Source organism: Halichoeres trimaculatus, unplaced genomic scaffold (assembly GCF_033239565.1).
Source record: "Halichoeres trimaculatus isolate MK-OKI-2021-1 unplaced genomic scaffold, fHalTri1.1 fHalTri1_scaffold_20, whole genome shotgun sequence".
In the NCBI taxonomy this organism is placed as follows: domain Eukaryota; kingdom Metazoa; phylum Chordata; class Actinopteri; order Labriformes; family Labridae; genus Halichoeres; species Halichoeres trimaculatus.
Window position 1 is genome coordinate 7967771 of NW_027437198.1, and position 22590 is coordinate 7990360.

The 22590-nt window shown below is 44.6% G+C and overlaps 1 protein-coding gene across 1 annotated transcript; it reads left to right on the forward strand.

The window, feature by feature from the left end:
* The first annotated feature begins 330 nt into the window (after positions 1–330).
* slc6a16a (solute carrier family 6 member 16a) lies at positions 331–15634 on the forward strand. Its single transcript, XM_074696445.1, has 12 exons — positions 331–549; positions 6743–6959; positions 7056–7213; positions 9855–9981; positions 10059–10234; positions 10375–10485; positions 10623–10864; positions 12610–12802; positions 13700–13901; positions 13998–14157; positions 14259–14421; positions 14582–15634. Exons 1-12 carry the CDS (start codon positions 343–345, stop codon positions 14924–14926), a joined length of 2301 nt encoding a protein of 766 aa, XP_074552546.1. The 5' UTR covers positions 331–342; the 3' UTR covers positions 14927–15634.
* Positions 15635–22590: the final 6956 nt, after the last annotated feature.

Genomic DNA, 22590 nt, shown 5'->3' on the forward strand with positions numbered 1-22590 from the left:
ACTGAGCAGTATGCCTCTGATGTGGTCTCTATTGAACTTTTCACAGTTTTTCTTTTGCAGATTTAAATGTACTTGTTTGTGGGTGGTTGCACGTAAAAATAAAAGCACAGGTATGCTGTGCTTTTATTTTTACATGCGGGTGTTTTCTGACTTCCTACCACTAAAGCGCTGGGAAATCAGCAGGCTGCAAACACCCACACGGCGGTATGTGTGTGTGTGTGTGTGTGTGTGTGTGTTGTATTAGTGTGTGTATATGTTGCCCAGCCCCTTGAACATTTCGGGGACGGTCTGTTCGGCCCCCTCTGTCCTCTCATTGGTTTCAGTTGCACACATTTCTCCTTCATGACTTCTTGGGTTGGCGACGGCAGAGTTCGTACCAACTCCAAGAAACGTGGCTGCAAGTTGTCAAACTACTCGGAGACTTTTCTCCACAGAAAAATAAGATCCGTATCATTAAATGTTAAAAAACAGAGGAGTTTAGAAGTAGGCTACTCACAGGAAGGCGAACAGGGAGACGACAGCTGGAAACTGGACCGTGCTGTCAGCATGGTATGTCCACAACACAACGTCCTCCTGCTTTAACACTCCGTTAACATGCCTGCATGGTCCAGATACTAACATCTTCTGCATTGATAGCTGACAGGTATCTGTATGCTGGTTTTCTGTTATGAAGTTTTGGACTTACAGGTTGTTTAATTTCCCTTTAGCTAGTGAAAGTGTTTCGTTATTGTAGCAGGCATGAATTGGCTGAGCTCTCTGCGGATAATCTCCTCTGTGCAGCTGATACTCTGAACCAGATAGATCTCACTACACTGCTATCAGTGTATCTGCAGGAAAGCTTCTTGTAAACACAAACGTGCATGCTGTCTTGTGCATACCGTACAGCTGCACAGAGCAGACTCACAATTCACACTTTAAGTCTTTTAACTTAATAAAAAAGAACAACAAAAACAAAAAAACATTAATTTGCTCATGCAAACACAACTTTTGAAGAAAGAGGTCACCCCTCCGGTGTCTCTGTGTCTCTTTTTTAACACAGACAACACAATGTTCATCTTTTTATATCACCCATAATATATGAAAATCACATTCACAAACTTTTTTTTTCCACAAAGGCAGAATGTATTTTTTAAAAACTGATGGTTGGGAAATTAAGAAGTGTGTGCATGATTGATAGCTGCACAGATTATGTAATAGTATTGTGTGTGTGTGTGTGTGTGTGTGTGAGTGTGTGTGTGTGTGTGTGTGTGTGTGTGTGTGTGTGTGTGTGTGTGTGTGTGTGTGTGTATCCCTTGATGCACACAGATCCCTGCTCAAGTCTTCACCTCTTACCTGCTGATTTATAGCGTGTAATAAAATGTCGCTCACATTTTGCTCAGGTGTTATTTCAGTGTGATCTGTACGATCTTTAACCTGCAGGCATGACTTTAAAAATAAAATGTATTTCCTCTTAGCTAAAGCCCAAATAACCCGTCTCATTTTTTAATCTCCTCTGCAGCTCAGATGGATGTTACAGATATGAAGTAGGGTCCCGTTTTGGCTTTTTCCCAGAGAGCCTCTCGCTGTAAAAAAATGTGCCAGGCTCCTTTTCCAACATGACGCCAACATGTAAAGTTACATTTGTGAAAGCGGCTTTATTCTGGCTGTTTGAGGGAGTTTGTAGGGCATGCAGGCAGAAAGCGGTCATGTTATCTGAAGCATACTTTAAACTATATGTAAACACATAAAACGGCCTTTCAAATGCTGCATGTGTAGGATTTTAAAATCTGTCACTTTATGATTTGAGGAAGAAACCAAACTTTATAATGATGGCTCTGAATGAATAAGACACAAGCTATTGTTCATGATACAGTAACTGTCCAGTTGGAGCCTGTGATTTTGGCTCTTTGTAGCATTTATACGCTCTCATATGTAACTGTGATCTCATTCAGTCAATGTTCCAGCTGGGTCTGAGGAGTGTTATGAAACAACTTCATGATTCTTGGGCCTTTTATTTTCACTCTGCACTTTGTCACTCCTTCACATGTGTAGGAATGGATACAGAATTGGGTACTTTTATTGGTACCGACTGAATTCAGTCAAAAGTAGGGATGTTCGATATCACTTTTTATGCAGACCGATACCAGTACGAGTACTCCTTCTTGAATACTCACCTATACCGAGTACCATTACTGGTAGTACTTTTGATACATAGAATTTAAATTAACAGTGACAGATCATTTTGATCAAAGACAGCACAGTCACTCTGACATTAAGTCCAAATAAAACACAAACAACTCTGAGTTTAGAACTTTTTTGATCAATATTTAAAAAATAGAATTAAAATTGCACAATAAAGCTAACAACTGTCAGAGTTTTATTTTTTTTCCAAAGTAAACTAAAGTGCAAAATAAAACAGTTTAACTGTTAACTCTTCCTGGTACATTCGTGTTGTCTGAGAAGGACCTGGGGCACATGCCATGGTGTTAAAGGGATAGTTTGGGTTTTTTGACATGAACCTGTATGGCATTCTCATCTGTAGTTATGTACATCAGTGCTGTCTTACCCCTGTCAGCGTCCTGTGACCCAAGGTCTGGTGCGGTTTTGGTCCAGACAAAAGTAGTCCGGCAACATGGCTGGGGTCACAAAAATGAAGCGTTTTTCCTCTCAAAACAATTTGTGTTCAAAAGAGTGATAAATTTGCATCACAAAACTGCAAACTGGAAAAAAGTCAGATTCCGTTATCGGTTGGCACTACTTTCTGGTGCATATCACTGCGCCGCGCGGTGCATCCAGCTGACCTGCGCGCGTTGTCACAGTCATTACAACTTCAAAAAGTTAACGATAACGTGTCTGACTACAACCCTGATGAAGGTGACATTACATTTAACACAGAGCCAAGGGGATTTATTTATGAACCTGAATATACTGATGCTGAAATTCGTCAGATGGCATTAGAACAGGTAGAGAGAGAGACAAGGCACAGTCATGTTGCAACATGTAAAATGTAATGTCATCTTTATCAGTGTTGAAGTCAGACATGTTATCGTTAACTTTTTGAAGTCGTAATGACGGTGACAACGCGCCCCGGTCAGCTGGATGCACCGCGCGGCGCAATGATACGCACCGGAAAGTAGTGCCAAGCGATAACGGAGTCTGACTTTTTTCCGGTTTGCAGTTTTGTGATGCAAATTTATCACTCTTTTGAACACAAATTGTTTTGAGAGGAAAAAGCTTTGTTTTCAGGACCCCAGCCATGTTGCCGGACTACTTTCATCTGGACCAAAACTGCACCAGATCTTGGGTCACAGGACGCTGACATGGGTAAGACAGCACTGATGTACGTAGCTACAGATGAGGATGCCATACAGGTTCATGTCAAAAAACCCAAACTACCCCTTTAAACTGCAGCAGTTAGCAGCATCTAGTGGTGAGGAGGACTTGAACGATGCAAGATTTTTTTGCCTTGAGTATCTGCTGCTAGTATCTGCAGCCTTCACGAGTATTGTTACCTGAAAAAAAGACTGGTATCGTCCCGATACTGATACCTGGTATTGGTATCGGGCCATCCCTAGTCAAAAGTACCGGGTACTGATTCAGGTAAAATCAAATGGTACCAGGTTTACGTACCTAAATGCATCCTTGTGACTGTGAGGGAGTGGAAGAGTAGGGGATTTTTCATGCTGGAGATGAACACAGCATTACAAGGTTATATAATGAAGAATAAATATGTTACATTGAAATTTTATGCTTAAACAAATTAATATTTTTTGCCACACAAACAAAAAAAGTACCAAAAATTGGTACCATTGAGTACCGGTGCCGATTGCCAGGTACCAGGCATCGGTACCGTATCATTTCAAATGTGAAAGGTACCCATCCCTACACATGTGTATATTTTAGTCTGATGCAGTCTTGAACACACCTTCAGCCTAAGTTTTAACTACACTGCCCTGCTCTGAAGATCAAACTCCATCCTGTCTTCCTGACTGTCATAATAAGAAAGAAAAGCAGTATTTGTTCTGTAAATACAGAGATTAAATATGACTCTACATCAAGAGGAGTCTGTAGTGGAACAGATCATAGGCTGTAATTTGTTTCATTAAGACCCTTCTTTTTTTTAACAGCAGCAGTGCAGATAGCTGATAAATACACGTATAAGGATCAAGTAGAAAGGAACAGTCCAGGAGTGTTTGGCTGTCGTGGAATTCTTTGTAGAGCTCTTTTCACAGTTTGACAGTTACTTAAAATAAATTTGGCATCCAGTCTGGCTATATTTTCTCCAAGTGGAATCCAATAACTCATCTAAAATGCTCAAAATATTGTAGATGTTTGAGCGGTTAGACAGTGTGCTGAACCTCTGCCACATGCTCCAGTTTATTTTTCTATTACTGAGTGCAGAGGTGTGGTTCTCTGTTTACCAACTGGACCCAGAGATAGACTCTGGCTGACCAATGGGCACTAACTTATTATGTGTGTGAGCATGTGTTTGGCAGGGAGCCGTGGTGTTAGGAGTTAAATTAGGGTAATCTAAGAATAGGAAAGGTGAAAAATACTGTCATACCTTTTCTGTAGAATGTAGCCTGGCATGGGAAGCATGTGGTTTATTTCCATGGCTGTGTTAGGTGTGTTTACAATATGATTAATAAACCGGGAAGAATTAGCTTTTGCTTCATTTATGTTCTGCCTCATTTCAGTGATAAATATGAGCTTTAGTGTGTTGGTAGTTCAGCTGTGAAGATATTCAGTTCAGCTTTTCAAAGGGACCTGCTCACAGATGTGATAGCTTTGTTTTCTCAGCCTGAAAAATTAAAAATCTTAAGGAAGCTTGTTGCTTCTTTCATCAGTGAATAAAAGTCCATAAAGTCAGTGTGCAGTCAGCAGACTAAAAAAGGCAGAGGCAGCAAAATTTAGGAGTAGGTACCACCTAATTTTTGGTTTATTTTCTTGATAATGAAAGTATTGATTGTTAACTTTTTTTTTAAATTGCTGACTAATTAAACAGAAAGATGCCAGATCTGATTTATAAATCAGTCTCCAAAATGTTGAAATAAACTCCAATAGCCTTTCCACGGACCACCTCAGCACCGCCCATAGTGTGAACCAATGTGAACCTAACACCTCCCCAAGGCGTCCCCCACCCACTCCCACCACATGTCACCCAAGACCCTTCCTCCCTCACCCGAGGTCTGCCCACTGGCTGCTTCTCTTTCCACGTCCCCTCCTCTCTGTGCAGCATGCATGCATATTTTTGTCACTCTCGCACTCCTCCATGCATGTGTGTTTCTTTTTGCTGAAATCACCTGACTCATCTGGACATGTGTCTCGCCCAGCAATGTCCTTCTCTGCGTCTTACACCGCTGTAATTTTCCATCCTCACCAGCTGATACCAGCAGTGACACAACAAATCATTCAGATAGGTCACGTCTGAGAGTTAGTTTGACTTCTGTCTTTGAGCCATTTTTGGATCCCGAACACTTTTTTCAGTTTCTGTAGCTGGTTGTGGTGTTGTTAAGTTGGATGATGTGTTGTTCTTTTGCACAGAAAGTTAGATTTGTCTTTATTAAACCAAAGTGTTACTGAAACCAGATCAAAATTGTTCATCAGAGTATCATGAAAATTGTGAAACTGAGCCTAATCACCTCACTACACTCAAATTCCAAAAAGTCCTTAAGATTAATTGATAAATTATTAAGCTTTAAGTGGGCTTCAACGATGAAATATATCTTGAAATGATTTGTAAATGTAAACATGCTTTATTCATACAGCCCCTAACAACCCCCCAGGGGTCAACCAAAGCACTTTAAAATAGATAAAAACAGTAAAAACCAATAAGGAAAAACATCAACTATAACAAGAATAAAAGCAATAAAATAAAACAAAATAAAATAATACAAAATAAAATAAAAACGATATAAATAAATAAAATAGAATAAAATAAAATAAAATGAAAACAGAATAAAAGTGTCACCACATTACTGGGTATTAAAAGCCATCCTTAATGAATATGTTTTGATTTCTCAAACATGGATTTCTCTGTGCTCTTATTTTAGTAAATTCATAAAAAATTAAAACCCAAAAATATTTCCATAAGATTTTGTTAAGCTACTTCATTGGGACAAGACAGCAGGAATTGTTTGGTTTCATCAGCTCTAACTCTAAAACTATAACCCAAAGGTGACTTCAGAATAAATATCACAACCAAAGCGAGATTTAGAGACAGCATTCAGCCCCATGATAGTTATGGTGGACTTCTTCATTTCAGCTCCCAGGGTGCCGCTCTGCTGGAGACTCACTCCTCCTCGTGCACCGTATCCACCTATAGTTTATTTTTAAAAGTGGACTGCTGCATGAGTTACAGCACATATGTGTCAAAGCTGTGTTTAAACGTGCCGTGTTTAACCGCAGTGGAAAGCAGAGAGCAGAATATATGTTTTACTTCGCTCCTCTCAGCCCTCAGTGGTCTTTATTCTTTACCCTCAGAAACTGGAGACCGCTGTGATCCTTGATAAAGGCTTAGTTTGACTCTGTGGGTGGACAGAACATGAAACAGATACATTAAAAGCAGTCGAACACATGCTCCTGCTTTTTTATGCCCCCTCCTGAAACTGGATTCCTACCTTACTCAGTTTTTGTGTGTGCACGTGTAGGTGAATTATTTTCTCTTCACACATCTCTGTGTTTGAGCAAGACATATTAAACATGTCTCACTCATTTTCTCTTGTATTGACTGTTTAACTTTTTCTTTTTTGTTTGCAAAAAGATGGAGAAACCGCCGCTGGACAGCAACGAAGACAGAGCCTGGCTTGGTGAGGGCCAGTCTGAAACTCAGCTGGACGCTGTGAACGGGGGAGATGAAGCTGATGAAGACCGCCCGGCCTGGGACTCTAAGATCCAGTATGTGTTGGCCCAGGTGGGGTTCAGCGTCGGCTTAGGGAACGTGTGGAGATTCCCCTATCTCTGTCACCAAAATGGAGGAGGTGAGTAGATGCCGCAGGAAGCAAAAGAAAACAGAAAGGATTCACACATGCAACAACTTCCTTGTATGTATTTGAATCTTCCCTCTCTCAATGCAGGGGCCTTCATGCTGCTGTATGTTTTCCTCTTGCTGGTTGTGGGAGTCCCTTTGTTTTTCATGGAGCTGGCTGCTGGCCAGAGTATTCGCCAGGGAAGCATTGGCGTTTGGAAACACATCTCTCCGAAACTCTCAGGGATCGGCTACTCTAGCTGTATGGTGAGGGTTTACTTCCAGTGTTTTTTTTGTTTTTTTTTACAGTTCCTGTATATTCTCCAGGTTTGGCTTCAAGCAACATCCAAAGAGCTGAACTTAAAAGCCCTTTGGAAGTTTGGTCACTTAGAGCAAAAAGGAAGCAGTAAAAAAAAAGTCCTCTGCTTATTTTTTCAAAGTTTCCAAACTTAGACTGCTCTTTTAAAGAAAAGGTTGTTTTCTCACACACGTCAGCAGAACGAACACCCATAACTCAAAGTATCCCACTGAGACTGTTGTGGTTTGGGGCTTCTGGATTTTTCATGTTTGGGTTTCAAAGATCAGATAAAAATTAGTACTTACTCCACAACAAAAACATGTGTGAGCCTCTATATTTCCTTCACCTGTGCCGCCAAAAGCTTATCACCAAGCGTCTACTGTATTACACAACTAACTGAACAAGTGTCTTTTTATGAGCGGCCACGCAGTGTTTGGTTAAGAAAGGGTGATGATGACATGTTGCTGTTACATGCTGTAATGTGAGAGGCCGTGCGCTTAGTGCTGGCAGTTTGTTGCATAATACTTTCTCAAACTGAGGGGACAGGGCAGACTCAGTGTGGACAGGAACTTTCTGTGCACACAGAGCGAACAGACGTGTGCTTGTGCTTTTGGACGCCCTTGCTTCTATATAGACTCGTGTTTTTGTCACTCCCTGTTGATGGCTGTGTCTCAATTTGTTATGGTTACACTCTAAGAAGCCATTCCTGTACAGCTTTATAACACCTTACAAATATATGTTTTAGTTTTATATGCAGGCTGCACGGTGGTACAACAGTTAGTGCTGCAGCCTCACAGCAAGAAGGTCACTGATTTGATTCCCAGCTTGGCCGGTGGGCCTTTCTGTGTGGAGTTTGCATGTTCTCCCCGTACATGCGTGGGTTCTCTCCAAGTCCTCCGGCTTCCTCCCACAGTCCAAAAACATGCTCACCAGGTCAATTGAACACTCTAAGTTGTCCCTAGGTGTTAGTGTGTGTGTGTGAATGGTTGTCTGTCTCTATGTGTCAGCCCTGTGATTGGCTGGTGACCAGGGTGTACCCCGCCTCTCAACAAATGACATCTGGGATAGGCTCCAGCCACCCGCGGCCCTAAACAGGATAAGTGGTTAAAAAAATGGATGGATGGATGGATGGTTGGTTAGCTTTATATGCATTCATTTTTATAGGGGCTGTGAGCAGTTTCTGAGTGATCTTGAAAAAGTCTCCCTTCTAGATATATGCCTGATCGTAATCCACACTTTAAAATGAGATTATCAGCACCAATATAAGTTATTTCAAAGTGCTGCGTCTAAGCTTCCTGATTGGGTTTAACAGGACCAAATTGATTTACGGCATGTCTAGGTCTCTATGACAACACCACGTCAGCTAACAAAGTTTAGTAGTGAGAAGAGAGATCTGTGTTTTTCTCTACTGTAAATGATTTCTGTGATTAATTTTGTAGTGATTGTGGACACTGGAGCCTAACTGTCAGACAGAAAAATGACAGAAGAGCAGAAGAAAGATAAACAAGAGAGAGATAGAGCACGAGCTAAAGGCTAAAACACGGGTTAAGCTATTTGTAATATCTCCATTCCAACAATAGTCTGTACAAAGGGTAGACAGCGTGGCTCTGCCATTTACCATTGAACGATTTTGAAGCCAAAATTCCCCCGTCACGGGCGCAGCCATTGGTAGCCAGAGTCTGTGCAGTAGAGACTGTGAGGAACCCAGAGAGAATCTGAGTGGAGCTGGGTGACAAAAATAATAATCATTTTTTTCTTTCGAGAGTCTAATCACTTCTTGACCCTACCTCCCGACATATTTTACAATCCCCGAAAAAAAATACACAAGAACAGCAGCTGTCAATCATCACTAAACGTGACGTAAAACCTTGTTTTTAACCTCTTATAAATAACAAAAATGAAACTTTTCAGAAAAAAGAGGACTTGACTACGAGGCAGCCAAATGATATTTCAAATAACCACAACAATCAAAAGTAGGAAACATTTCTACCAGGTGTATTAATTTCTTTAAATTTGACCACAGCCCATCTGGAATGACTGGGGAGATGAATTTTTTGAAGGAGCAGTTTTTGTGGCCACCTCACTTTGAGCCGAGCAAGCAGACGTCCATTTTTTTTTTTTACAGCCTATGATTCCAACTTTTCTGACACCTCCTGCTTAAAACCCAAAAAGTCAGAAGGATCGTGAGGCTCCGCTTTCACGGTCCCTATTCAGCCTATGATTCCAACCCACAGTCAGCAGTTATTCTGCAGTGGTCTGTTCAAACTTGAGAGTCTATCAATAAATTGTAGAGTGAGGTTACGTTAGCTCTGCTTGGTAGATGACTGGCAGGATATAACCAGGATTCACAAATGTTACACATCACAGACATGTCTTAGAGCTAATCTGTATACAAACTGACGACGTTTGCTTGTCATCATGTTTCATTGCACATGATAAAAAGCTGTCTTGAACAAAGAAAATTTGTTTCACCTGATCTCAATTCATTTCCAAATCGAACACATGCCTTGTTAAAGGTTGCGGCTTCACAACAGTGTGCGTGAGACTCCAGGCCAGAGGGTGGCGGTGCAGTCCTAAAGAAATCTGTCCGCATCTTTCATTATCTCCTAGGTCTGTTTTTACGTGGCTCTGTACTACAACGTCATCATCGCTTGGAGTCTGTTCTACATGGGTAACTCTTTTCAGTACCCTCTTCCATGGGAGCAGTGTCCCATCGATGTCACCACCAACGATACGGGTACGGACACAGCTGAGGTCAGGATATGATGTCATGAAGGTGAAAGATATCCAAAGTTGTTTGTCTTTCATTAACAGTAAAAGAATGTGCGAGTTCCTCTCCTACGTCATATTTCTGGTTCCGGAAAGCTCTAAACATCACAAACTCCATCGAGGAATCAGGAGAGTTTAACCCCATCATGACCGGCTGCTTACTGGCTGCCTGGACAATAGTGTCCCTGGCTATGATCAAAGGCATCAAGTCCTCTGCAAAGGTGAGGTCTATAATTAAATAAGTGATGAAAGATGAGAAAGAGGTATCTAGAAACACTTGATCTGACTCTGTGACCAAGAAACGCATTTCCAATTGTCCCAAAGTATCAGAACTCATTCACAGTTTCTGTCTGTATCTCAGGTGATGTACTTCTCCTCAGTCTTCCCCTACGTGGTGCTGATCATTTTCCTAATCAGAGGGTTGATGCTGGATGGAGCGATGGAAGGAATCACTTATATGTTTTATCCTAAAGTGAGAACAAGTTTCCCTTTTCTGATATTTGTTTTTATCTAATGTGCAGACTATATTTAAAACTCAGAGGACATTTTGTTTTGCATCGTTGACATTTATTGAGACTTAATGAAACTTAATTTCGCTGTGTTTTCCAGCTGGAGATCTGGAGTAATGTGCAGGTGTGGCGGCAGGCTGCTACACAGGTGTTCTTTGCCCTTGGACTGGGCTACGGCTCCGTTATTGCTTATTCCTCCTACAACCCAGTTCACAACAACTGCCACAGGGACGCTCTCATGGTCTCTGGCATCAACTTCATGACGTCCGTCCTGGCCTCGCTTGTGGTTTTCGTCGTGCTGGGTTTCCGTGCCAAGAACATCGCTGGACGCTGTGTGGCTGAGTACGGTTGTGTGCATGTGTGTGGATAAATGTTAATACTGGCTCTGAAAGTCTTGGTCCATGTCTGAGCACATATTTTATTATTTCTCTATAACACAGGGTCTAAACTGTTTGTGCTAATGTTCATTCCAACCCACAGTCAGCAGTTATTCTGCAGTGGTCTATTCAAACTTGAGAGTCTATTAATAAAATGAAGAGTGAGGTTAAGTTAGCTCTGCTTGGTAGTACATGTCTTATGCCGTGGCCACACCAAACCAATTATTCGCACAAATGGCCTGTCACGCGCCGCGTGAACGCCCAAGTCTCGCTGCTGTACTATTTTGACAAGCTGAGGGGCGAACGTGTGTTAGTGCGGTACTGCGCATGCGGAGTAGAGAGCCCGTTCATTTAAAGACTGAAGGCCCAAAAGAGCATCTGAAAACAATGAGCTGAAGTTTCAAAAGCATGACAGGAGAGTGTGTGAAAGCTTTGGAGATCACAATCAATGCCTGCTGCCTCTCCCTGGTAATCCACCAGCCCTGCCTGGCTGTTCCCTACGATCTCCCGAACCTCCGACCCCCCGACCCCCTGAACCCTCGACCCGTGTTCCCGGAGGTATCCCTGGGGATAATGAAGGGGTGGAGGAAAGAGAGGACTGCAGAGAACTTCTATCTTTTCCCTGGCTCTGCCCCTGCCCCGCTCTTTCCTCCTCTCTATCAGGCTCAAAACTCCACTGAGGAAAACACAGTCGGACTCAGTGATGACCTGAGCAGGCAAATCCAGCTGGGAACGAATATTTACAGAACTTACATTCAAAACCTGTCTCCTCAGAGACTTTCACCCAAGCCTGCTCTTTTTTTTTCTGGTCTCTGTAGAGTACACACATCGTATCATATAACTCTGGATGATGACACACCACACGGAGTGTTTTCTCCTCCATCCTCCGGCGGAGCTGGAGCCGGAGCTGGAGCCGGAGCAGGCGGCGGTTCCCCCCCCAACGTCATCAAATCAATGACGTCGTGGGGGAATGTCATCTGATTGGCGGCCAAGGCAAGCCTTCATGCGAATTCGCGTCAAAAGTTCAATATTTTGAACTCGAGCGAAATCGCGTCTACCGCCCAAACGTGTGAAAGCTCCAAACGCACAAACGCGCCGCGCCAAATGCCCTAAAAGCGCCGCCCGAGGCGAATCGGCGTCTAAACGCATCTTTGCATTGACTTTGTATGTAATAGCGACGCAAATTCGCGTTTGGTGTGGCAGTGCCATTAGAGCACCAGGCTGCCAGCTGTGCTAAATATAGACGACTACTAAGCTACTCACAAATTGACAGCGTTTACTTCTTGTCACGTTAGCCTACAGATACATCGGAGCACTGGGCTAACATATAGCCGGCTGCCACAACGTCTTCTTTATGTCACTTTTCAAACCCTACCGCTATATAATTGTACTGATAAATACCTTACCTCAGCGCGTTGTATCCAGTAAAAAGTTGTCTTTAACAAAAAAAAATGTTTTGATCCAATGGCCATTCAATTCAAAAACAAACACACACCTCACTAAAAGTAATTTCCGTGTGTGTGTGTGAGACTCCAGGCCACAAGATGGCGCAGGAGTGCAATTAAAACAGATCCTCCTCACAGCATCTTTAATTAGTAATATCATACCTAAATTCTGGTCTTAATGGTGAACCCCATTATTTGAACAATCAGCTTCTGTAGCAGGTAATGCATTTTTTTTTAACTCTATCCTGTTTTGTATTTCTTGCAGGAATCTTGGTCTTCTAAACATCATGGTGTCCCAGGAATCAAACCAGCCCTTGGTCAAACTGGGCTGGCCTTGGATCAACACAACAGACCCCGGCTACATGCCTCTGGCTACTTACAGAGAGTGGTACAGCCAGTACAGCTCGGTGATGGGTCCAAACATCACTGACTGCAGCCTGGAGGAGGAGATGAATAAGGTATCTTAAGAGCACAATCTTCATTTATTCCTGCTGTAAAAATGATCACCATGACATGTAATGAAATACTTTGTTTAAAGGTAAAAAACAGGAAAATCATTTCTTATTGAGGATGTAGACCAGGGATGTCAAACTCGTGCCATGGAGGGCCAAGAGGCTGCAGGTTTTCCTTCCAACCAAACACTACACCAGCTGATACCACTGATTACCTCACCTTCAAGCAGAGAGCAGGGACTGATCAGTGAAACCAGCTGGTGAAGTTCTTGGTTGGATAGAAAACCCGCAGCCTCTTGGTCCTCCATGGCACGAGTTTGACACCTGTGATGTAGAGGAAAGTATTACTCCAAGTTGCTGTAAGAGGCAGTGGACACTTGCTTCCTTATTAAAACAACAACAGAGAGGAGAACATTTCAGAAACAATAGTTAGTAGGAGGAGTGTTCAGTTCCCAGGACCCTTGAGGAATCTGTGAGGTACTCTAAGGTATCCAGCTGGCAAGAGAAAGAAAACATATGGGATGCCATATCGAGTAGTTTTGGATCAAGCTGTGAAAGAGGAGTGAAAGAGGAGTGAAAGGAGAAACTAAAGAAACAGAAGAAGGGGTACCAAAAGTCATATTATCTAAGTGGGGTTACTTCATGAGAAGAACGTGTTGTGCTGTAAAACAAGAGGCATAGGAGGAGTAAAGACACAGGATGTAGTTCTTTATCCACCGTGACTGAAAAATGCTTGTTATTGCTTTAGTGTGAGCTGGTTAATGAAGACGAGAGGACGTAAGTCAGATAAAGTTGCCCAGAAGTTATGAGGCCTTCTTTTACAGATATGTTATTACATTTACCAAATATCCTGATGGCGTCTCTCCCTCTGGCCTTTCTATCTTCTCTTTTGTACGAGCACAGGGGGTTGAGGGCACAGGCCTGGCGTTCATCGCGTTCACCGAGGTGATGGCCCTCTTCCCTGCCAGCCCTTTCTGGTCCACTCTGTTTTTCCTGATGTTGCTCAACCTGGGGCTCAGCACCATGTTCGGTACCATGCAGGGAATCCTCACTCCTCTCATGGATAATTTCAGCACCTTGGGCCGCCACAGGACTCTCCTCACTGGTAACACAAATATTTCCATAGATTTTCCAGACAGTTTTTTTGAAAGTCACAGAAACAACGTGCTCCTTCTTTGTCTGTCCTTTGTTTGTCTCTCAGTATCCAGCTGTGCTTTGGGCTTCTTACTCGGACTCCTGTTTACGCAGCGCTCAGGCAACTATTTTGTCACGATGTTCGACGACTACTCCGCCACTCTCCCGCTGGTCATCGTCGTCATCTTTGAGACCGTCAGTGTGGCCTGGGTTTATGGGACAGATCGGTAAGATATCAGTATTTCTTATTTGTTAAATTGCATTAACATGACATGCTTGCTGTTAATTCATTTGGTTTTGAACACTCAGATACCTTCCTCCAATGCAGGTTCCTGGATGATATTGAAGTTATGCTCAACTGGCGCCCTCCAGTGGTGTACAAATATCTCTGGAAGTATGTGTGCTTGCTGGCAATGGTTGGACTCCTGGCTGCCAGTCTGTTACGTATGGTCTTCAAAAGACCCACGTACACAGCGTGGAACCAAAGCACAGTGAGAAACTGCTAAAAAAATATGTATTCACATGATTCAGTGCAATTAAAGTATGTTTTGAACTTATGATAGGTGTTTCTCTTTTTATAATTGTTAAAATGTCAGATTTAAGTCACACAGTGGTTGTTGACCTCTGACCTCTTTTGTTTCCTGCTTTCAGGCCTCTGAGATGACCCTTGAGTACCCGGGCTGGGCCCTGGCTATGATCGTCATGCTCATTCTCTTTGCCAGCTTGCCTGTGCCCATTGGCTACATCCTTTCCGTGCTGAAAACTCGCAGTGGACGAACCAGAAGCTCCGATGAGGGGAGCAGCCCGGAGGTGCACCGAGAGTTGTACACCAAGTGCAGCTCCACCGAGCAGCTGGGCTCAAACTCTCACCACAGAGCTCCTTCTGAGGAGAACGAGGCCCGGCCCAGGCCTGCTTTCCTGCCGCTGGGTCATGAACTGTACACGCTTCTGCCTCAGCAGGAGGATGAGGATGAGGAACATGATACAGGAGTGTGAGAAAACCTGTTAGTGGAGAGAAAGTGTTCAGATGTTGAAAGTATTGGAACAGGATCCATCAGGTGGAGGCAGGGGGGTCTGAAGAGAGTCATTCTCTTTCTGACAAAGAGTTACCCATCCACCATGATCAGCAGACTGTGTTGACAAAGTGTTGTAACTATTTATATATCATGTATATAGCCAATTAAATCAAACATTTTAGATTCTCTACTTGCTTCAACTCCTTGTTGCTCCTTTTATTCCCCTGACAAGAAAAGGAAACACTCCCTGACTCATGACAAAGAAGAAGCTGCTATATTTTGTGAAGAAAGAGTTCATGTTGTTCTTTTAGAGCTGGGACTGACCAGCCTCAAAGAGTTTATTCACCAGGTTTATCTCAAATTTGTTTGATCGTCTTACATCATGTGGAATCACCACCATGGCAGGTGAAATGATGAAGGCAGCGACAGACAAAATATGCTATATGTATATTTCTAGATGAACTGTGATGTAATTGCATGTGTGTTTGTGTGTGTGTATCTTAACATTTGTTTTGTATGTGGAACAGTTTGAATGTTAAATGTCAGTGAAATAACTTTATTTTGCATTATATGTATGTTTAATTTTTACCTCATAAGACCAGAGCAATGTTTTTACTCATGCTGGTAAAGAGCTCAGAGTAGCAGTATTGTACTGTAAGAGGTGAAGATTTCAATAAACCTCTAGATGGCAGCAAACTGATGGGATGTGCTTTAATTGTGATTTACACATTACCACAGAAACCGGACACTAACCTCACCTTGGAATAACAAACTTTCATAGAACTGTTATTATTTGATTGATACTTAGAGACCGTGAAGTTTATAGAGTAGTAAATATTTTAGTTCTTGGTTGAAAATGTTTAAAGATTGAAGGGACGGGTTGATTTAAAGAGAAATTAATTTGTAACATTTCATGGAGCAGAGCTGATTAAATTTCCTTTCCTTTATTTGACTATTTATTTTTCTTCCTATTTTTCATGGTCCGTAACTCTACAAAACGTAGCTCAATGGCTCCGAAACTTCAAAGGTGCTTCCGTGAGGTCCCTGGGAGCGTCCCCAGTGGGTTATCTCAGAACCGGGATTGGGGTCCAACTTTCAGAAAAACACAGTTTTTTGCTGGGTGTTTTTCGGGGACGCACCTAGGGACCTGACGGACGCACCCTAGAAGCTTCAGAGCCATCGGGCAACGTTTTGTGGAGTTACGGCCAGTTTAATGAGAGGCTAAATACAGGCTTAATTTCCTATGAAAACATGCCCGCGGAAAATCGCGATTTTCCGAAAATCGGACCCCGAACCCCGATTCTGAGATAACCCACTGGGGACGCTCCTAGTGACCTGACGGACGCACCCAAGAAGTTTCAGAGCCCTCGGGCTACGTTTTGTGGAGTTATGGCCAGTTTAATGAGAGGCTAAATACAGGCTTAATTTCCTATGAAAACATGCCCGCGGAAAATCGCAATTTTCCGAAAAAAGGACCCCGAACCTGATTCTGAGATAACCCACTGGGGACGCTCCTAGTGACCTGACGGACGCACCCTAGAAGTTTCAGAGCCCTCGGGCTACGTTTTGTGGAGTTACAGCCAGTTTAATGAGAGGCTAAATACAGGCTTAATTTCCTATTAAAACATGCCCGCGGAAAATCGCGATTTTCCGAAAAAAGGACCCCGAACCTGATTCTGAGATAACCTACTGGGGACGCTCCTAGTGACCTGACGGACGCACCCAAGAAGTTTCAGAGCCCTCGAGCTACGTTTTGTGGAGTTACGGCCAGTTTAATGAGAGGCTAAATACAGGCTTAATTTCCTATGAAAACATGCCCGCGGAAAATCGCGATTTTCAGAAAAAAGGACCCCGAACCCGATTCTGAGATAACCCACTGGGGACGCTCCTAGTGACCTGACGGACGCACCCTAGAAGTTTCAGAGCCCTCGGGCTACGTTTTGTGGAGTTACGGCCAGTTTAATGAGAGGCTAGATACAGGCTTAATTTCCTATGAAAACATGCCCGCGGAAAATCGCGATTTTCCGAAAAAAGGACCCCGAACCCGATTCTGAGATAACCCACTGGGGACGCTCCTAGTGACCTGACGGACGCACCCAAGAAGTTTCAGAGCCCTCGGGCTACCTTTTGTGGAGTTACGGCCAGTTTAATGAGAGGCTAAATACAGGCTTAATTTCATATTAAAACATGCCCGCGGAAAATCGGATTTTCCGAAAAAAGGACCCCGAACCCGATTCTGAGATAACCCACTGGGGACGCTCCTAGTGACCTGATGGACGCACCCTAGAAGTTTCAGAGCCCTTGGGCTACGTTTTGTGGAGTTACGGCCAGTTTAATGAGAGGCTAAATACAGGCTTAATTTCCTATGAAAACATGCCCGCGGAAAATCGCGATTTTCCGAAAAAAGGACCCCGAACCCGATTCTGAGATAACCCACTGGGGACGCTCCTAGTGACCTGACGGACGCACCCTAGAAGTTTCAGAGCCCTCGGGCTACGTTTTGTGGAGTTACGGCCAGTTTAATGAGAGGCTAAATACAGGCTTAATTTCCTATGAAAACATGCCCGCGGAAAATCGCGATTTTCCGAAAAAAGGACCCCGAACCCGATTCTGAGATAACCCACTGGGGACGCTCCTAGTGACCTGACGGACGCACCCAAGAAGTTTCAGAGCCCTCGGGCTACGTTTTGTGGAGTTACGGCCAGTTTAATGAGAGGCTAAATACAGGCTTAATTTCCTACAATACATGCCCGCCGAAAATCGCGATTTTCCGAAAAAAGGACCCCGAACCCGATTCTGAGATAACCCACTGGGGACGCTCCTAGTGACCTGACAGACGCACCCAAGAAGTTTCAGAGCCCTCGGGCTACGTTTTGTGGAGTTACGACCAGTTTAATGAGAGGCTAAATACAGGCTTAATTTCCTATGAAAACATGCCCGCGGAAAATCGCGATTTTCCGAAAAAAGGACCCCGAACCCGATTCTGAGATAACCCACTGGGGACGCTCCTAGTGACCTGACGGACGCACCCTAGAAGTTTCAGAGCCCTCGGGCTACGTTTTGTGGAGTTACGGCCAGTTTAATGAGAGGCTAAATACAGGCTTAATTTCCTATGAAAACATGCCCGCGGAAAATCGCGATTTTCCGAAAAAAGGACCCCGAACCCGATTCTGAGATAACCCACTGGGGACGCTCCTAGTGACCTGACGGACGCACCCTAGAAGTTTCAGAGCCCTCGGGCTACGTTTTGTGGAGTTACGGCCAGTTTAATGAGAGGCTAAATACAGGCTTAATTTCCTATGAAAACATGCCCGCGGAAAATCGCGATTTTCCGAAAAAAGGACCCCGAACCCGATTCTGAGATAACCCACTGGGGACGCTCCTTGTGACCTGACGGACGCACCCTAGAAGTTTCAGAGCCCTCGGGCTACGTTTTGTGGAGTTACGGCCAGTTTAATGAGAGGCTAAATACAGGCTTAATTTCCTATGAAAACATGCCCGCGGAAAATCGCGATTTTCCGAAAAAAGGACCCCGAACCCGATTCTGAGATAACCCACTGGGGACGCTCCTAGTGACCTGACGGACGCACCCAAGAAGTTTCAGAGCCCTCGGGCTACGTTTTGTGGAGTTACGGCCAGTTTAATGAGAGGCTAAATACAGGCTTAATTTCCTATGAAAACATGCCCGCGGAAAATCGTGATTTTCCGAAAAAAGGACCCCGAACCCGATTCTGAGATAACCCACTGGGGACGCTCCTAGTGACCTGACGGACGCACCCTAGAAGTTTCAGAGCCCTCGGGCTACGTTTTGTGGAGTTACGGCCAGTTTAATGAGAGGCTAAATACAGGCTTAATGTCCTACGAAAACATGCCCGCGGAAAATCGCGACTTTCCGAAAAAAGGACCCCGAACCCGATTATGAGATAACCCACTGGGGACGCTCCTAGTGACCTGACGGATGCACCCAAGAAGTTTCAAAGCCCTTGGGCTACGTTTTGTGGAGTTACGGCCAGTTTAATGAGAGGCTAAATACAGGCTTAATTTCCTATGAAAACATGCCCGCGGAAAATCGCAATTTTCCGAAAAAAGGACCCCGAACCCGATTCTGAGATAACCCACTGGGGACGCTCCTAGTGACCTGATGGACGCACCCTAGAAGTTTCAGAGCCCTTGGGCTACGTTTTGTGGAGTTACGGCCAGTTTAATGAGAGGCTAAATACAGGCTCAATTTCCTATGAAAACATGCCCGCGGAAAATCGCGATTTTCCGAAAAAAGGACCCCGAACCCGATTCTGAGATAACCCACTGGGGACGCTCCTAGTGACCTGACGGACGCACCCTAGAAGTTTCAGAGCCCTCGGGCTACGTTTTGTGGAGTTACGGCCAGTTTAATGAGAGGCTAAATACAGGCTTAATTTCCTATTAAAACATGCCCGCGGAAAATTGCGATTTTCCGAAAAAAGGACCCCGAACCCGATTCTGAGATAACCCACTGGGGACGCTCCTAGTGACCTGACGGACGCACCCAAGAAGTTTCAGAGCCCTCGGGCTACGTTTTGTGGAGTTATGGCCAGTTTAATGAGAGGCTAAATACAGGCTTAATTTCCTACAATACATGCCCGCGGAAAATCGCGATTTTCCGAAAAAAAGGACCCCGAACCCGATTCTGAGATAACCCACTGGGGACGCTCCTAGTGACCTGACGGACGCACCCAAGAAGTTTCAGAGCCCTCGGGCTACGTTTTGTGGAGTTACGGCCAGTTTAATGAGAGGCTAAATACAGGCTTAATTTCCTATGAAAACATGCCCGCGGAAAATCGCGATTTTCCGAAAAAAGGACCCCGAACCCGATTCTGAGATAACCCACTGGGGACGCTCCTAGTGACCTGACGGACGCACCCAAGAGGTTTCAGAGCCCTCGGGCTACGTTTTGTGGAGTTACGGCCAGTTAAATGAGAGGCTAAATACAAGCTTAATTTCCTACGAAAACATGCCCGCGGAAAATCGCGATTTTCCGAAAAAAGGACCCCGAACCCGATTCTGAGATAACCCACTGGGTACGCTCCTAGTGACCTGACGGACGCACCCAAGAAGTTTCAGAGCCCTCGGGATACGTTTTGTGGAGTTACGGCCAGTTTAATGAGAGGCTAAATACAGGCTTAATTTCCTATGAAAACATGCCCGCGGAAAATCGCGATTTTCCGAAAAAAGGACCCCGAACCTGATTCTGAGATAACCCACTGGGGACGCTCCTAGTGACCTGACGGACGCACCCTAGAAGTTTCAGAGCCCTCGGGCTACGTTTTGTGGAGTTACGGCCAGTTTAATGAGAGGCTAAATACAGGCTTAATTTCCTATGAAAACATGCCCGCGGAAAATCGCGATTTTCCGAAAAAAGGACCCCGAACCCGATTCTGAGATAACCCACTGGGGACGCTCCTAGTGACCTGACAGACGCACCCAAGAAGTTTCAGAGCCCTCGGGCTACGTTTTGTGGAGTTATGGCCAGTTTAATGAGAGGCTAAATACAGGCTTAATTTCCTACAATACATGCCCGCGGAAAATCCCGATTTTCCGAAAAAAGGACCCCAAACCCGATTCTGAGATAACCCACTGGGGACGCTCCTAGTGACCTGACGGACGCACCCAAGAAGTTTCAGAGCCCTCGGGCTACGTTTTGTGGAGTTACGGCCAGTTTAATGAGAGGCTAAATACAGGCTTAATTTCCTATGAAAACATGCCCGCGGAAAATCGCGATTTTCCGAAAAAAGGACCCCGAACCCGATTCTGAGATAACCCACTGGGGACGCTCCTAGTGACCTGACGGACGCACCCAAGAGGTTTCAGAGCCCTCGGGCTACGTTTTGTGGAGTTACGGCCAGTTTAATGAGAGGCTAAATACAGGCTTAATTTCCTACGAAAACATGCCCGCGGAAAATCGCGATTTTCCGAAAAAAGGACCCTGAACCCGATTCTGAGATAACCCACTGGGGACGCTCCTAGTGACCTGACGGACGCACCCAAGAAGTTTCAGAGCCCTCGGGCTACTTTTTTTGGAGTTACGGCCAGTTTAATGAGAGGCTAAATACAGGCTTAATTTCCTACGAAAACATGCCCGCGGAAAATCGCGATTTTCCGAAAAAAGGACCCCGAACCCGATTCTGAGATAACCCACTGGGGACGCTCCTAGTGATCTGACGGACGCACCCAAGAAGTTTCAGAGCCCTCGGGCTACGTTTTGTGGAGTTACGGCCAGTTTAATGAGAGGCTAAATACAGGCTTAATTTCCTATTAAAACATGCCCGCGGAAAAACGCGATTTTCCGAAAAAAGGACCCCGAACCCGATTCTGAGATAACCCACTGGGGACGCTCCTAGTGACCTGACGGACGCACCCAAGAAGTTTCAGAGCCCTCGGGCTACGTTTTGTGGAGTTACGGCCAGTTTAATGAGAGGCTAAATACAGGCTTAATTTCCTATTAAAACATGCCCGCGGAAAATCGCGATTTTCCGAAAAAAGGACCCCGAACCCGATTCTGAGATAACCCACTGGGGACGCTCCTAGTGACCTGACGGACGCACCCTAGAAGTTTCAGAGCCCTCGGGCTACGTTTTGTGGAGTTACGGCCAGTTTAATGAGAGGCTAAATACAGGCTTAATTTCCTACGAAAACATGCCCGCGGAAAATCGCGATTTTCCGAAAAAAGGACCCCGAACCCGATTCTGAGATAACCCACTGGGGACGCTCCTAGTGACCTGACGGACGCACCCAAGAAGTTTCAGAGCCCTCGGGCTACGTTTTGTGGAGTTACGGCCAGTTTAATGAGAGGCTAAATACAGGCTTAATTTCCTACGAAAACATGCCCGCGGAAAATCGCGATTTTCCGAAAAAAGGACCCCGAACCCGATTCTGAGATAACCCACTGGGGACGCTCCTAGTGACCTGACGGACGCACCCAAGAAGTTTCAGAGCCCTCGGGCTACGTTTTGTGGAGTTACGGCCAGTTTAATGAGAGGCTAAATACAGGCTTAATTTCCTATTAAAACATGCCCGCGGAAAATCGCGATTTTCCGAAAAAAGGACCCCGAACCCGATTCTGAGATAACCCACTGGGGACGCTCCTAGTGACCTGACAGACGCACCCAAGAAGTTTCAGAGCCCTCGGGCTACGTTTTGTGGAGTTACGGCCAGTTTAATGAGAGGCTAAATACAGGCTTAATTTCCTATTAAAACATGCCCGCGGAAAATCGCGATTTTCCGAAAAAAGGACCCCGAACCCGATTCTGAGATAACCCACTGGGGACGCTCCTAGTGACCTGATGGACGCACCCTAGAAGTTTCAGAGCCCTCGGGCTACGTTTTGTGGAGTTACGGCCAGTTTAATGAGAGGCTAAATACAGGCTTAATTTCCTATTAAAACATGCCGGCGGAAAATCGCGATTTTCCGAAAAAAGGACCCCGAACCCGATTCTGAGATAACCCACTGGGGACGCTCCTAGTGACCTGACGGACGCACCCAAGAAGTTTCAGAGCCCTTTGGCTACGTTTTGTGGAGTTACGGCCAGTTTAATGAGAGGCTAAATACAGGCTTAATTTCCTATTAAAACATGCCCGCGGAAAAACGCGATTTTCCGAAAAAAGGAC

Coding starts and splice junctions, on each gene's coding strand:
- slc6a16a (XM_074696445.1), top strand. CDS start 343: ATGACTTCTTGGGTTGGCGACGGCAGAGTTCGTACCAACTCCAAGAAA. Junction 12,803..13,699: donor TGGAGGAGGAGATGAATAAG/GTATCTTAAGAG, acceptor GTACGAGCACAG/GGGGTTGAGGGCACAGGCCT. Junction 13,902..13,997: donor CCACAGGACTCTCCTCACTG/GTAACACAAATA, acceptor TTTGTCTCTCAG/TATCCAGCTGTGCTTTGGGC.